Source organism: Protomyctophum parallelum, assembly GCF_964188405.1.
Source record: "Protomyctophum parallelum genome assembly, chromosome: 13".
Classification (NCBI taxonomy): domain Eukaryota; kingdom Metazoa; phylum Chordata; class Actinopteri; order Myctophiformes; family Myctophidae; genus Protomyctophum; species Protomyctophum parallelum.
Genome location: NC_139708.1, coordinates 10,329,034 through 10,344,437, shown reverse-complemented (window position 1 = coordinate 10,344,437; position 15,404 = coordinate 10,329,034). Strand labels below are relative to the sequence as shown.

Sequence of the window (15,404 nt, the reverse complement as noted above, 5' to 3'; positions counted from 1 at the left end):
AATACCACATATGGGGGCATGGTTGTGCAATTAATTAAACCTAACGAAAAGTCTAAATTAAATAAAAATTAACCTGCTGTTTTGATTTAAACACGCACAGCTGCAGAGTGCAATCGCATGACAAGATGTGTTCTCTCTGCTCTCTTCTTTACGATCTTGGTATTGAGAAACTGTGACAATTTGTCTAGCTACTTGAAATGATGAGTGTCGTTAACGCAGAACGCAGAACTTAACAATGCTCATGTTCAATAGTTAAAAATGTTAAGTTCACCAAAATATGAACATGTTAATTGAGCAAAAACTTTAGTGGTCACAGCACTCGTGTGGCTACAATTTTGTGAATGTCTCAAATCTTGTCTTTTCCGTAATCAGTGAATTGCCTCAATGACGTTCTGACGAGTTTGTGGTGTTGTTGACATCAGGATGCGGAGCAGTACGTGCTTCGGACGGGCACAGTGAACAGCATGGAGAGCTCCCAGTCGGTGCCCAGCATGTCCATTTCGGCCAGCTCACAGAGCAGCTCCGTCAACAGCTTGGCGGACGCCTCCGATGACAGCAGCAACGAGATGGCCATGATGCAGGAAGGAGAGCACACGGTGGCCTCCAACAGCTCCATCATCCACCGACCCACGGTAACGCACGCATGCCACCAGGGCGGTCGCACTGACCTTCATCAGGCATCACCTGATGAAGGTCTGTGTGACCAAAATGTATTTTCTGCATTAATAAATAGTTAGCTGTAAGCCTGTAAGTGAAGTCAGTGCAGTATTCCTTTTTGTCTTCTTAACTGTCTACTGCCACCTGCTGGACGCAGAACCAACCGCAGACTGCCGAACAATTGTCATTGTAACACAGGCTGGACTCGCCATGCTGTTTGGGCTTCTGTTGTTGATGCTAAATAATTAGCGTCAATGCTAGTGATCTAAAATAAAGCCATCCTTGCTCTAGAACGCGCCAATGTTTCCATCTAAACCACGGGATAATCAGCAAAGACCTCCGAACATCACGCGTTTTATCCAAACCATGGAGAGCTCCGTAGATTAGGAGTTATTCAGCTTTTAGTCAGCCTGTATAATTGGATGCGGACGGAGGCGAGGTTACGCAACCCGGTCTAGGATCGCTAAAGAAGGAAAGGCCAGGCCAAAATAATAATGAAAAAATAGAAATCAGCGATCCGGTTTGATAGCGATAATAAAGCATATCTGACGGATCAATCCGCCAGGAGCGGAAGGTAATTACATTCCTTATGGCGGAGCATTCCGCCAAAAGCAGTAAGTCTGTTAAGCCTCGTCTGTCCAGTCCTATGCACCTGACCTATCAATTAGGTGTGCAAAATGGCTACTCTCTCCAGTACACAAATGGTTACTTACCCATCTTTGTTCTGGTTGTGGGTATGTTCTTGAAATATTTACTGGTACACAATCCCAGCCTGTGCCCAATCTGAAAAACATTGTCCACACTACAGTACATTTTTATTTCAGCAGGAGGAAAGAAAAGAAAAGAACCCAGTACATTTATTGATGTGTACTGTATGTTTGTTGGACTCATGTATTGCTCTTCTCCCTCTGTCAGGGCCAGGACAACATCTACGATGACCCTTACCAGCCAGAGATGGACCAACCCCAGGCCCCCTCGGCCGGCCGGCGCCGCGCCTACTATCGCAACCGCGACCACTTTGCCACAATCCGAACCGCCTCCCTGGTAAGTAAGACCCCCGGTCCTGATCTTGAAGGTCAGTTCATACTTACTTACTTACGCCTGACACCCCTACTGGGGTATAGGCCGTCGACGAGGGTCCTCCAGAGTTCTCGGTCACTGGCATTCGTCTCTATCTGCGACCAGGTGCATCCCAACCTCTTGGTGTCTGCCTGGAGATCCCGCCGCCAGCTGTTTTTGGGCCAGCCTCTGTTTCTCTTTCCCTGAGGGTTCCAAGTCAGCGCCTGTCTGGTGGTGTTTGATACTGGCTTGCGCAGTGTGTGCCCGATCCATCCCCATCTTCTTTGTCCAATTTCTTCTGTTGCAGGGAGTTGTTTAGTTTTCATCCAGAGATCGTTGTTGCTTATCTTGTCCGGCCAGTGAATTTTCAGGATTCTCCTCAGACATTTGTGTATGAAGGTTTGCACTTTGCTTATTGTGGTCTTTGTAATTCTCCATGTCTCTGCCCCATAGAGCAGGACGGATTTAACATTGGAGTTGAATATTCTGTTTTTAGTTTTTTGCTGTATCTCCCTAGAGCGGCAGATGTTCTTTAGAAGTATAAAAGCTGTTCTTGCCTTGCCTATTCTTGCGTTTACGTCTGCATCCGTACCACCCTTGTGGCTGATAGTACTTCCCAGGTAGGTGAAGGACTCTACCTCTCCTATCGTGGTGTCGCCTAGTGTGATTGGTTCGACACTAGTCGTATTTATCCTCATGTTCTTTTTCCTTGATGGATGTTAAGTCCTACTTGTGCGGAAGTCTCTGCGAGTGTTTTGGTCAGTTCATGCTTTGCGTCAAATGACGGTGGTGTCGCTGCATGGATTCAAGTTCTCAGTCATCACGACTGATTTCAGTCATTTGGATTCCATAGCAGCCAGAATGTCTTCTATGGCAAGGGGTCCCTAACTTTACAGGCCGCAACCTTCCCAAAAGAATGATATATGAACTGAGGGCCCCCCACCCTGAAGCATCTAGTTTGACTGTTCCACAGATAGATAATGTGACAATAGCTACATTAAGTCTCACATCATCATTTAGTGCTCTAAACAAACATTAAAGGTCCATAGACTTAGCTGGCAAACGATTAAAAGTCCATAGACTTGGCTGTCAGACAGAAAAGTCATTAAATTATAACCTTTTCACTCAAGTTTGGGGAACCACTGCTATGGATGTCCCAAGCCAAACATAGTGTAAAATGTGTCTTAATGGTGACAGCTTCTACTACCCGTCTGCAGGTGACCCGTCAGATCCAGGAGCACGAGCAGGGCTCGGCGCTGCGAGAGCAGATGTCGGGCTACAAGCGCATGCGGCGGCAGCACCAGAAGCAGCTGATGGGCCTGGAGAACAAGCTGAAGGCCGAGATGGACGAGCACCAGCTCAGGCTGGACAAGGAGCTGGAGAGCCAGAGGAACAGCTTCTCTGGCGAGGGCGACAAGCTGGTGAAGAAGCACCAGGCCATCCTGGAGAAAGAGGTGAGCCTGGCACAATGTATAATATATTAACCCATTCTGACCTGAGATCAGATTCTAAAAATGTCTGTTTGAAAATGACAGTTTTCTGAAAAAGCTATGTCAGTCGTTCTTCGATTTAAAAAGAATAGCAGACCTACAAGCGTTTAGCGCGCCACTCGGTGACTCATTGGTGTGGTTTGTGCTATAGTCTGCTTGTTTTAACTGGTTGGATTGACACTGAACACAACCATAAACATTGCTGTGTGTGTGTGTGTGTCTGTCTGTCTGTCTGTCTGCAGGTGAAAGCTGCGCTGGCAGAGGAGAAGAAATTCCAGCAGCACATTCTGGGCCAGCAGAAGAAAGAGCTCACCAGTTTACTGGAGTCCCAGAAACGCCAGTACCGCCAGCGCAAGGATCAGCTCAAAGAAGTACGATGTTTCTCAAACTTTATTTTATTTCAAGGAGCCCAGTTAGTATGCATGTAGGCCTTGAACTCTTGAGCGTTACATACCTGTAAGGGCCCATTTTGTTCCTACATTTCAATCAATGTTTTCAATCATAAACATTTAGTTGTTTAGCTTAACACCAACACAGATTTACGCCTTTTAAAATCCAACCCTTCACTGCCAAAGGCAATGGATTGTGCAGTTTTTCCCAATGGATGAATAGTTCTGGGCTGCTAAGCGACGGATACAACCGGAAGTGAAAACTTTGCCTGCCATCCGCCTCAAGGTTATCAGATTTAGAAAAATACATTTGTCTCTGACAAAATCTTTTTCCAGATTGGGTTTTCTGTCAAAACAAGCTTTATTTAACAGCCCATAACTAAAAGAACCGATGATCGTGGTTACGAAATATTTTTCCAGGTGAAAGAATATACGATCTTCCGTCACTCAACACAGCGTTTGTTTACATCCGGTTCACGTCTCGGGCCTTCAAAATAAGGGTCTGACTCTTCACTGAAAAACCCTGGCAGTGGCGGGAGAATTAATTAATTATTACCTGGCAGTCAATGTGTTGACTGTTGCCTCCTTGTCTGTGGGAACAGGAGCTGAACGAGAACCAGTCGACCCCGAAGCGAGAGAAGCAGGAGTGGCTGGTCCGTCAGAAAGAGTGTCTGCAGCAGATGCAGGCGGAGGAGGAGGCCGGGCTGCTGCGGAGGCAGAGGCAATACTATGAGCTGCAGTGTCGTCAGTACAAGAGGAAGATGCTGCTGGCCAGACACAACCTGGAACAAGACCTGCTCAGAGAGGTACTATGTTCTCCATGTCAGCGTTTACCACCGGGAGAAAAGAAAAGATATATATATACTAGTCCATACCCGGGGATGTGTGCAGTCAAACAACAAGAAAACTAATGAACAGCTTGAATTTGGTGTTTGACTTCGATTCCGTGAACTCTTCTGGGATGAACAGTCTCACACCTGGGTGAGCGCCTGCTTGTGAACTCGGCTCACACTCAAACGTTTTCCTCATTCGTTTGTGCATGGCAAATGTTCCACCAGAAGTGTTTTGACAAGGGAGGTTTGAGAGAAAATGCTATGTTTTGGAAGTATTTAAGACACAGACTGGATGCAAGACACTTGGATTTTAATCTGAGAGTACCGGTATAGATTATGTATATAGTCTTTCTATATTGCCTAGGAGCGGCAATGGAAAGTCTCTCTTAATGTCTACACCTGTACTTTTTACTGGCTTTGTCTCCTGCCGTAGCGGTGAAGGCAAGGGCCTCCCCCTCTCCTTAGACGATGCATGTCAGGCTCCAGCAGCAAGTGTCAGCCCACTCACATTTGGCTCTTATTAATGTCCCCCCTCTCCAGGACCTGAACAAGAAGCAGACCCAGAAGGACTTGGAGTGCGCCATGCTGCTGCGGCACCACGAGTCCACCCAGGAGCTGGAGTTCCGTCAGCTGGGCTCGGTGCAGCGCACGCGGGCCGAGCTGATCCGCACGCAGCACCAGACGGAGCTCACCAACCAGATGGAGTACAACAAGCGCCGGGAGCAGGAGCTGCGGCAGAAGCACACCGTCGAGGTCCGCCAGCAGCCCAAGAGCCTCAAGGTAAAGGAGGGAGTGACGTCCCAGAACCTGGGGGGGGGATTCCGGTGCTGCATGTCTTATGTGATCTGTAGATCATTGGTTCCCAAACCTTTAAGCCTGTGATTTCAATTGGTTTTCAAGTGGTTTCGTTTTGTTACAAGTGCAGGTCAGGATACCTTGTTTTGAAATTAAATTAAAATATTTCTATCTAGGTCCTAGATGTTAATAGTAATGGTCACAGAAACAAGTTTTAGCTTGCATTTACTTAATACACAACTCTCACAACTACTTATGACAAGTTACCTGGACCAGCATGGCAGCCTAATTCACTGTAATGTAAAATCAAGTGGCCAATGTGACATCGACATACTATTACGTCCAGGTTCTATTTTTTCCTACTACAAAGTTTATGACATTCGATCGTCTTCTTGCATATCCCTCGTCTGACAAAATGGCATTGTTCATGGCTAACGTCACTCTTTTTGTCCTCGCCTCCGCTCAGTCCAAGGAGATGCAGATCAAGCGTCAGTTCCAGGACACGTGCAAGATCCAGACGCGGCAGTACAAAGCCCTCCGCAACCACCTGCTGGAGAGCACGCCCAAGGCCGACCACAAGGCCGTGCTCAAGAGGCTGAAGGAGGAGCAGACACGCAAACTGGCCATCCTGGCCGAACAGTATGACCACTCCATCAACGACATGCTGTCCACACAGGCTGTGAGTAAGGCAAGGAAACTTCCGCGCACCGGGCACAAGCACACCACCGCAACACCACAGAACAACAAGACACACCCTGAATTCAGCAACAGCACATTGGGGCTCACATAGTTACAATTAACACTTTGTTATGCCAGGTATTAATTATTAATGCCTTCCATTCTTTTTTTTTTTTTTTTTAAGATATTTTTTTGCGGCTTACGCCTTTTATTGATTTTTGAAGGGACAGACAGTAGGCTGACAGGAAACGGGAGAGAGATGGGGGGATGACATGCAGTAAAGGCCGTGTCGGGTCCGGGAGTCGAACCCGCGGCACACTGCGACTGGATTACCAGTCCGGTGCCCAGACCGTTACGCTACGGCCTGGGCCATGCCTTCCATTCTGAGCGGATTTGCTTGAGGCAAAAATTACCCCAGGTCTGTGTACCGAAAGTGAAAGCCACCAACGCTACATCTATCGCAGGGTTCCCCAATTAATTTTCCTCAAGGGCCATATTTTGACTAGCGTACCAGGCTGGGGGCCGAGTCTGCACGCGCGAGGTCGAGGTCTTGCCCTGAAAATTCATTTTCAGGGCAAGACCCCATTTGAAAAGGATGCCCAGTTTGACATGCATAGGCTACTGACCCCCATTTAATGCCATTTATATCTGGGACCCTTAAAAAAAATCATTTTTATTTTTTTGGGGAAATTCTTTCATGGGCCACAAGGGGGCGCTCTGTGGGCCGCAAATGGCCCGCGGGCCGCCTATTGGGGAACCCTGATCTATCGGATCGCATATCTAAGTCACCCGAAACATAAACCTTGCAACTGCGACTTGTGACGCTGCCAAAACCGGCCTTAATCTCTTGAGCCACAAAATAGCAGATCTACAACAAGCAAGGGTCAAAAACCGGAACTGGATGTTGTTCTGACGGGATGGATATTCTCTCACTCGGAGATCACAAAGGCTTATCTTCACCTAGCAACCCAGTGCTAATGTACTCGATCGATCATAAGTAACCAATATTAAATTATATAATGCCTACATTTAATTGCAAATTGTATAAAGGACCATAAGCCGTAGATCTATGCCAATTGTGGGCGCTCAGATTAATTCATAAGACATAGATCTACGCCAAACACGGCCAATGTGTTAATTAAAAAAACATTGATTCGTTAATGGAATGCCCAACATAGGGATGCCAGAGTCAAAATGATTAGAGCTTTGTGCTCGAAACATCGCAGATTGTTTTGGTGCAATAAAGCTTCTGCCGCCCTCGTGTGCAAGCATTTACTTATTATTCTATATAGAGTCAAAATGATAAAAAATACATTTTAAGGTGTAGAATTTGCCTCTGTTTTAGAAAATGTGTGTGTCCAGTACTGATACAGATAATGTATAATTTCCCATATTGCAACAATACTATGTGGTTCACTGGTTATCACAAACACCATCACAAGGCACACCTCTCGTGTCACACAACCACTGATGTACATTGCACATTCAGGATATAGAACCATCCTGAAAACCTTTCTCTTAAAACCCCAAGCAGGTTGTATTCTACTGAAGGCTTTTTTTTAACCCCCTCTCTCTTCCCCATCATCACAGCTGCGGCTGGACGAGACGCAGGAGGCAGAGTACCAGGTGCTGCGCATGCAGCTGCAACAGGAGCTGGAGCTGCTCAACGCCTACCAGAGCAAGATCAAGATCCACACGGACTCCCAGCACGAGCGGGAGGCCAAGGACCTGGAGCAGAGGGTGTCCATCCGCAGGGCACTGCTGGAGCAAAGGGTACAATGCACTGGAAAACAGTTGTTCTCAAACCGTTTAATGTCAAGGACCCCCCCCCCCCCAAATTGATGTACAGTACATTTGGCTGCGGACTCCCTAACCACCCCATGTGAAAATATATGCGTCACTGACTGTGGTTTATAATCCGCCTTGAGTCCGTGCTACTTCATAACATAACATAACATAACAGTGACTTCACTGTGGTATCTTTACCGTTCACTTGCCGCCCAGAGTTGTATAGATGAGAGAGTTACGACTCCATTCACTTCATGGGGGGCAGCTCTTCTACATAGACTTCTATTGGTGAAGAGTGACAAAGGACTGAACCAGAAGTTTACGGAATTGGAGTCTAAAGCCAAATTCCAATACCCCAAATCTTGGCCACTCGCTCACTCACACTCGGTCACTCCAGCATGGTGGTGTTACGGTGAAATTGGTGACCTGCTGAAATATGTCACAATCGTGTTGACATCACATAATGTCAGTGTCCGAGCATAAATCATTGCAGTTTGTTCATTAGCAGAGTTCAACCTAGCGGTATGTCCACAACATGGTCACATATTTCGCCAGGGCACCACTTTCACCATAATTTGCCATGCTGGAGTGACCGAGTGTGAGTGAGCGAGTGGCCGAGATTTGGGGTATTGGAATTTGGCTTATGGGCTTTAGGTTTAGAGTGACAAATGAGTTACATGAACCATGTGACCGGGCTGTTTTCTGCCCCCTCAGTGGCAAAACTCCTTTCAATGGCTCTGGAGCGACCTATCTAGCTTTGGTTGCTGTGGTAACGGTGCAACGTCATGATGTAGCCGGCGGCTACATCATGACGTTGCACCGTTACTAGGCTACTAGCCGCTAGTTGGTTGCTTAGAAATGCAACATAACAGACAAGCGACAACAACAGAAGACACAAAAGCAAAGTACATACATGAAAGCGGTGGAAAATTTACATATCTCAACTCCGTAAAATAATACCTACCACTTTTGTTTTCATTACGATTACCCCTCGCACTCATATATTAAAATCAATTCTCAAACGCTCTAAGGACGTCAGTTGCGCTTGGGTCACGCTGCAAGTTCCGTTTTGGACAGTTAGATATGCGACTTGGGTGGTTAGAGCAGGTTAGAGTGTTCAGACTGAGATGCACCTTTAGAAATCAGATTTAATTTGAAACCACCTCTGAATGTGGCTCAGATGTGACTGTTCCATGTGACTTCTTTCTGTTCAGACTTCATTTAAAGAAAGTAAAAAATATGGCTAAAATGTAGGGCTGTCCCCGACTAAGGATTTGTATAGTCGACTGATAGATGAATAAATTTGCTGTTAGTCGACTAATAGTCGACTGAGTTGATGAACATCGACTAAGAGGTGGTCAGTCGACTGAGACCCGTTCCGATCGATTAGTCGACTATTCGACTAATCGAGGTCAGCCCTACTAAAATGATATGGATGCTTTCCCGATGTTGTTTCATGGATTTCATTTCAATTAATTAAACATGAATCCCTATCCTAAAATCCTCCTAGTATCCTACCCTAAAATGTTTCCATGTCTCCTGTCTGCGCCTCAGATCGAGGAGGAGATGCTCTCCTTGCAGAACGAGCGCACGGAGCGCATCCGCACGCTCCTGGAGCGCCAGGCCCACGAGATCGAGGCCTTCGACTCAGAGAGCATGCGCCTGGGCTTCAGCAACATGGCACTGTCGGGGATACCCGCCGAGGCCTACAACCAGGGCTACCCCAACCCCAGCCCGTCGTCGGGCTCTAGCGGCTGGCCGTCGCGGCCTGTGCCGCGCTCGGGCAGTCACTGGACCCACGGTGTGCAGAACTCTGCCGCGCCGCCGTCCTGGCGCAACGCCACGGGTGGAGGAGGTAGGCCCGTCCAGATTATTACATTTATTTATTTTTATAATCCCAATTATTTAAAATAATCCCAATTATTTAAAATAATCCCAATTATTTAAAATAATCCCAATTATTAAAAATAATCCCAATTATTTAAAATAATCCCAATTATTTAAAATAATCCCAATTATTTTTGCAAGTATCGTTTCCATTGATTCCTCTGTATAAATTCTGTTCAATTTTTTTAATAGCCTGTATTGATAGATACAGTCGAGTAGTTTAGTAGTCTGACAGGAAATAGGAGGAGAGAGATGGGGAATGATACGCAGCAAAGGTCGTCGGGATCGGGAGTCAAACCCGCAACATTAGCAGCCTAGGTGCAGACGGCTACACCAGCCGTCTGGGCCATTTCCAATATTTTTAACATTTCTGAAAGAATATAATTATTTAAGTATATGGAGCGACTGTGGCTCAGGAGGTAGAGCAGGTCGTCCAATGATCCATGGGTCGGCGGTTCGAATCCCGGCTTCTCCTGTCTACATGTCGAAGTGTCCTTGGGCAAGACACTGAACCCCAAATGTAACTTATTTTATTTATGTTTCAATGTACAATGCCAAACCCACAATTAAGTAGTTTATCTCGACTATTTGTACACGTAATTGTCCACTAAAATGCCATGCTTGTGACAACCCCTAGGAGGAGGCAACTTCAGCCGTGCCGAGTCCATCACCTCCTCCCACGGCATGGGGAGGGACAGCGAGATGAACCCCAGCGGAAGGGGACACTCTTCCTCGGCCGCCTCCTCTCATCACCACCAACACCACCACCACCATCATCATCACCAGCAGCAGCAGCAGCAGCAGCAGCAGCAGCAGCAGCACTACCTTCCACAGCATTACCAGCACCACCAGAGCACGCCGCAGCTGTACCGAGACGACGTGGTACGGGAGCAGCAGCAGCAACAGCAGCAGCAGCAGCAGCGCGGTGACCGGGGGGGCCGCGAGTGGGCCGGAGAGCAGCGCCACCACTACTCCTCCTCCTCCTCGCACCACCATGGCGGCCACCAGGGTCACCCCTCCTCCTCCTCCCACCATAACCACTCCCACCACCACCACCAACATCACCACCTGTCCTCGCACGCCTCCTCCCAGTCGCTGGCGCTGCTGCCGCCCCCGCCACCGCCCCCCATCTCCCTCTCCTCCTCCTCACCACCCTCCTCCGCCTCGTCCTCCTCCTCGTCCCAGGGCGGTGGCGGCAGCGCTGGTGGCTACGTGGGCCTGGGCTTGCGGGGAGGCCCCCCCTCCGGCCTGATGGCCCTCAGGAACAGCCCGCAGCCGCTGAGGAGGACGGCGTCCGGGGGACCCGGGGGAGGCGGCAGCGAGGGGGGCCTCAGCCGGAGCACGTCGGTCACCTCGCACATCTCCAACGGCTCCCACCTCTCTTACTCGTGAAAGGGCAGGTTTATACTTCGGCGTATGATTATAGTGGCAATCGCTGAAGATGGCCGATCTCTGAGCTCACAGATCCGCGACACGTTGTGGGGCTTATCGATCTGCCATTTTTGGGAAGTTTGTACGACGAGGTATAAATCTGGCTTTAATTGCGCACCGGTGTCGCACACAAGAAATAGCCAAACTGTTGAACTTGCGACCATGTTACATATTAATATTTCCTATAGATAGCTTTAACAGGTGGTTGCTTTTTTACATTCTTGTATCTTATTTTCTCAATTTCCTTCAGCTGGTTCCGCTGTGTTTTAGAAGAATTGTCGTCAAAGTCAAGGTAGTCCTGTAATAGATGGAGAGCGGTGTTGGTCACAGTTACGTTACAATAGAAATGTAGATCGCTATTTCTGGTGCACGACACCGCTGCCCCACAGAGTAGAATAGGCCCTTGTGTGTTGAGTTGTGCTTCTGAAACGAGGCGATCGGAAGGTATCATGTGGTAGGAGGGGAGAGAGCAGAGGCAGAACTAAGCACACAGAGGGTGAGAGGGGTTAGCTCATTGCACCCTCTTAACATGGGACAGTTTTACCTTTTTATTTGTTATTTTAACAAGTTTCATAGGGTTTGAGCAAAGCAACCTTTATTCAGGACATTTAGATTACTGGCAAACACTGATGACACTGTCCTGATTAAAAAATAATAATCTTACAGTGTCCTTTGTTGAACAGTGCAGGGATTTTCAAGACGGAGACAATGAGTTGTGCGTCTGCGTTTGAATGGGGAGATGCGGTTTATTCAAGAGCTGGTTTAAGCTGAGATGTAGGCTACAGCACAGGGTTCAAACTAAATGGTCCAAAAGTGTCAGAAACACTGTGTCCAGAGAGGGAGGTTTGGCATCCATGATCCTGATCTTACAAAACAAGTAGATTGGAATTCAGTAAATTATATGTTGAGCTTTTTGTAAGAAATAATCTGTTGTTTTTTTGTTTACCCTCTTGGTCTTTTTGCACAGTGTTTTCTATGTTGTGGGATGATGTATGATTGGACAGCAGACTCCCAGCTTAAACCAGAGCAGAAACCATTAAGTATTATTGTTTGTTTTTTTTGTTCAGAGTGCCAGTGTGGCAGATGTTTTTTTTATTAAGATGTGGGTTTTAGATTCAGAGTGGAGCTCAGTGACACATTGACCTGAGCTAGAGTGAGTGTGGTGTTGAGGACAGCCTGTGACAGCTTCCACTCAGCTATAGCGGTGCTTTAAAGAACCACTGTAACTATGTAAATAACGCTAAATTGTAAAGCCTAACTTGCTTCGAACTGCTCCGTGACCAAGAGGCAACGACAGCACAGGACTTGACAAAGGGCAGATTTATTTTTTTCTTTCCCCCCCCCCCCCGCCCCCCTCCGTTATTATTTGTAGTTATACCTAAATGACAAATTTAAAACACTGCCATCTATTTGTTGGGTTGACCCAAAACAACTCTACCACTGCCCTTAAAGTCCACTTTGAAGGGATGCTGCCAGAGTGTTGTTTTGCGTGAGCCAAGCACTACATTTACCGTGTGTCTGAAGAGTGGGCCGAGTGTACAGAGCTCTTTTCAGAGTACTTTTCACCAACAACTTAAGCCTCGTCTATACTTACTTAGCTGTGTGTTTGTCTCGCACCAAAAACACAAGACAGTCTTGTAGATCTGCTATTTTTGGTGTGCGACGCTGCAACATAAATAAAAAAGAAAAGTATAAATCAGACATTATTCCCCATCCATGGCTGTGTGTAGATAAAAGTTGTACATGTGCATACAAATTAGTACAATTGAGTGCATGGACCCTCTGTACAGACTGCATTTGTATTGATAACATGCACACTACCTATTTATATAGATGCATAAATGTAACATACCTGTATACAATGTAACGGGTAAAGCTCAAGATTGTTCACTGTCCAACACTTGACTTTCATTGTACTTAACGAGTGTACATAATAGGCACTAACTTTGAAAAAACTGTTAGTAATAACAATGATTATTTTGTCAGGTGAGTTATACAGATTTGTAATAGATGCAGACAAAAAAAAGGTTAGACGCTATTCATTATTATTACTACTACTGCAGTTGTAATATTTATGTTGTATGCTAATTTTAAGGGTTTTGTTTTATTTTATTTTATTTTTTTGTTGCCAATTTTTGACCACTAGGTGGGAATTAAGAGCAATGTTACTGTGAGAGTTATAAAAATGTTACATTTTTTTCAAAGGAGGAAAAAGGACTACCTTTCCCAGCATTCCTGTCTAGGTCTCAGAGTCTGAGTCTACTGGGCAGGACATTGTTACTTTTCTTTTCTTTTTTTTTTTGAGCCAGTATTAAAATGTGGACTCTACTCGTCCATGGTTTCGCTGAATAGATGCATTTTTCACAGTTTGATTCGTTTAGCCTGTTTGGTGCCATGTTTTACATGTTGTCTTCATGTTTTATTCATTTAGGCTGTTTGGTGCCATGTTTTACGTTGTTTCTCAGTAAGCACAGGAACAGCTTGGACTCCTTGCCTCGAGAAAAAAAACACTGTACCTTCCAACCCCCCAGCCAGCCTCAGTGCTGTATGAATAAACACCTAACCCTGTTTGGTCTGAACGGTGAGAAAAGCATCGTCATTTGTAAGATATTCCCCTTTTCCAAGCATTTTCAGTCCTTAGTCATAATGGGATGGAAGAATTTATTCATGTCATCTAAAATAACACCATTGCTGTCAGAGAGAGAAAGATTGATCTAGTAGTACTATCTCAGTTGTCATGTCTACCTCATTTGCACTGCTGGTAAAAGAATGAAATGGTGAAAGAGGTTTCGTGTATGTGGACCTGGCTTTGATAATCGTTTAGTTTTTCTTTTAACTAATCCACATCTGTGCAAATGTTGGTAAAAGGTGAGTGAGTATAGGGCACAGAACCGCTTCCTTTAAAGGTATGTCGTTCTTCAGCAAGCTTAGTGTTGGCCGGAAGCCTGACCGGAGTGATGCACGGTGATGTAGGGATGGATTTTTTTGTTGCTTCACCGGTTTACCCACCACTGGTTCATACTGTAGTCTTGAGCCTAATTTATACTTTGTTGTATAATAGGGTTACTCACCGTGTAATTGATTTCTGGCGTGTTACAAAGCATACTTTAGTCTTACTCTATAGAATATGAGCTCCATGGAAGAGTAGATTAGTGACTGATCATCTGTTGCGGTAACTCTAGTGTCTCTAGTATGTTAAGTGGTTTGTAATCAAGGCAAGGTTTATTCACATCTATGGTTTTCCCTGTTGGGCCTCAGATGATCCAACTTAAGTTGGAGTTGAGTTATTGTTGACTACCTAAAAGGAAATTGACAGTTAACATTTCATATGAACATTAATTTAATAGTTTGAATCTTTCCTATGCATTTGATTTTAGAGCAAGAGCCCAATGTTGTTTTCTTTTAGTTTTTTTTCCATTACAGAATAACTATCTTTCATCTTTTCTCACAAACGGCACAATTTAAAAGTCTGTTTGTTGCACTGCTGCCCTAGCCAGCAGAATGAATGGAGATGCCACTGGATATCTGACGTGCTCCAACTTGACTTCTAAAATAATTTAAAGAGGACGATGGCAATGAGGTCGATGGTGGTCAAAACGTGTCTAGGAGTGGATGTGTGTCTGGAAGTGGTGTGGATTAATTCACAACAGTTATTACAGAGAGGCCAATTCAATGTTCAGGTTCAATGCAAAACGTGAGGAGGAGCGTCGCAACATTAGATGTACAGAAACATTTAAAAATAATAATTTTGAAAAATAAATGAGGGAAAAACATGCTTGTGTTATTGGGTCCGTTATTTCTAACAATAGGCTGATGATGTATGTATCATTCTACAAAGTACAGTTGGTATTAATAATATGCATACTAATATAATTGATTTTCCAAAGGTTAAGAGGTATAATGTTGATTGATACTGGCATTTCTCAAAAGGAAAGGGTTTTACAATCGGTGTTACAACAATACATAACTATACAGACATATCAATACACTAACATCATGAACAACAATGCATTTTTCCAATTTTTACCCTGTCAGTGGTTCCCCAGCGTTTCATGTGACCCAAATAAAATAGACATTAGATTTAAAACTAATAAACTATTAGTATTCATTCTTCAGTCCTGAAGTGATACGAACTCTGCTCCTCTGATCATCTCTCCTGTCATGAATCATGATCATCTCTCCTGCCATTCAGGAGGTAAAAATCACACCCGTGTGAAGTGAGTGGTGCAACGCCGTGTGGGGGTTCCCGGTGGTGGGGAGTTCCAGACCCCCAGGAACGTGCCCAGGGGGCCGGGCCGGTTCCGGCGTGCCGTCCCGCGTCCGAAACGGTTGAGAAATATGCCAGTTAGAGCTCATTGAGAAAGATATAGCTGATCGTGTGTGCATGTCCACTACTC

At 45.6% G+C, this 15,404-nt stretch overlaps 1 protein-coding gene and 1 long non-coding RNA gene across 3 annotated transcripts in view; one reads left to right on the top strand and one right to left on the bottom strand.

The window, feature by feature from the left end:
- taok2a (TAO kinase 2a) overlaps positions 1–13,575 on the top strand; it is a 32,576-nt gene extending 19,001 nt beyond the window's left edge. The window contains exons 12-21 of one of the 2 annotated variants that reach the window (XM_083779499.1): positions 423–632; positions 1,573–1,701; positions 2,934–3,170; positions 3,449–3,577; positions 4,198–4,401; positions 4,969–5,208; positions 5,690–5,902; positions 7,492–7,674; positions 9,244–9,544; positions 10,214–13,575. In XM_083779499.1, the coding sequence (XP_083635625.1) occupies positions 423–632; positions 1,573–1,701; positions 2,934–3,170; positions 3,449–3,577; positions 4,198–4,401; positions 4,969–5,208; positions 5,690–5,902; positions 7,492–7,674; positions 9,244–9,544; positions 10,214–10,968 (2,601 nt within the window). In that variant the 3' untranslated portion in view covers positions 10,969–13,575. Of the gene's footprint in view, positions 1–422; positions 633–1,572; positions 1,702–2,933; positions 3,171–3,448; positions 3,578–4,197; positions 4,402–4,968; positions 5,209–5,689; positions 5,912–7,491; positions 7,675–9,243; positions 9,545–10,213 lie in introns of both variants that reach the window. The other variant, XM_083779498.1, reaches the window with a different exon arrangement.
- LOC310868988 lies at positions 12,348–14,893 on the bottom strand. Its single transcript, XR_014570117.1, has 2 exons — positions 14,030–14,893; positions 12,348–13,952 (listed from the first exon to the last, which is right to left on the bottom strand). It is a non-coding gene; the product is annotated as an uncharacterized lncRNA (long non-coding RNA).
- Between the last annotated feature and the right edge of the window lie 511 nt (positions 14,894–15,404).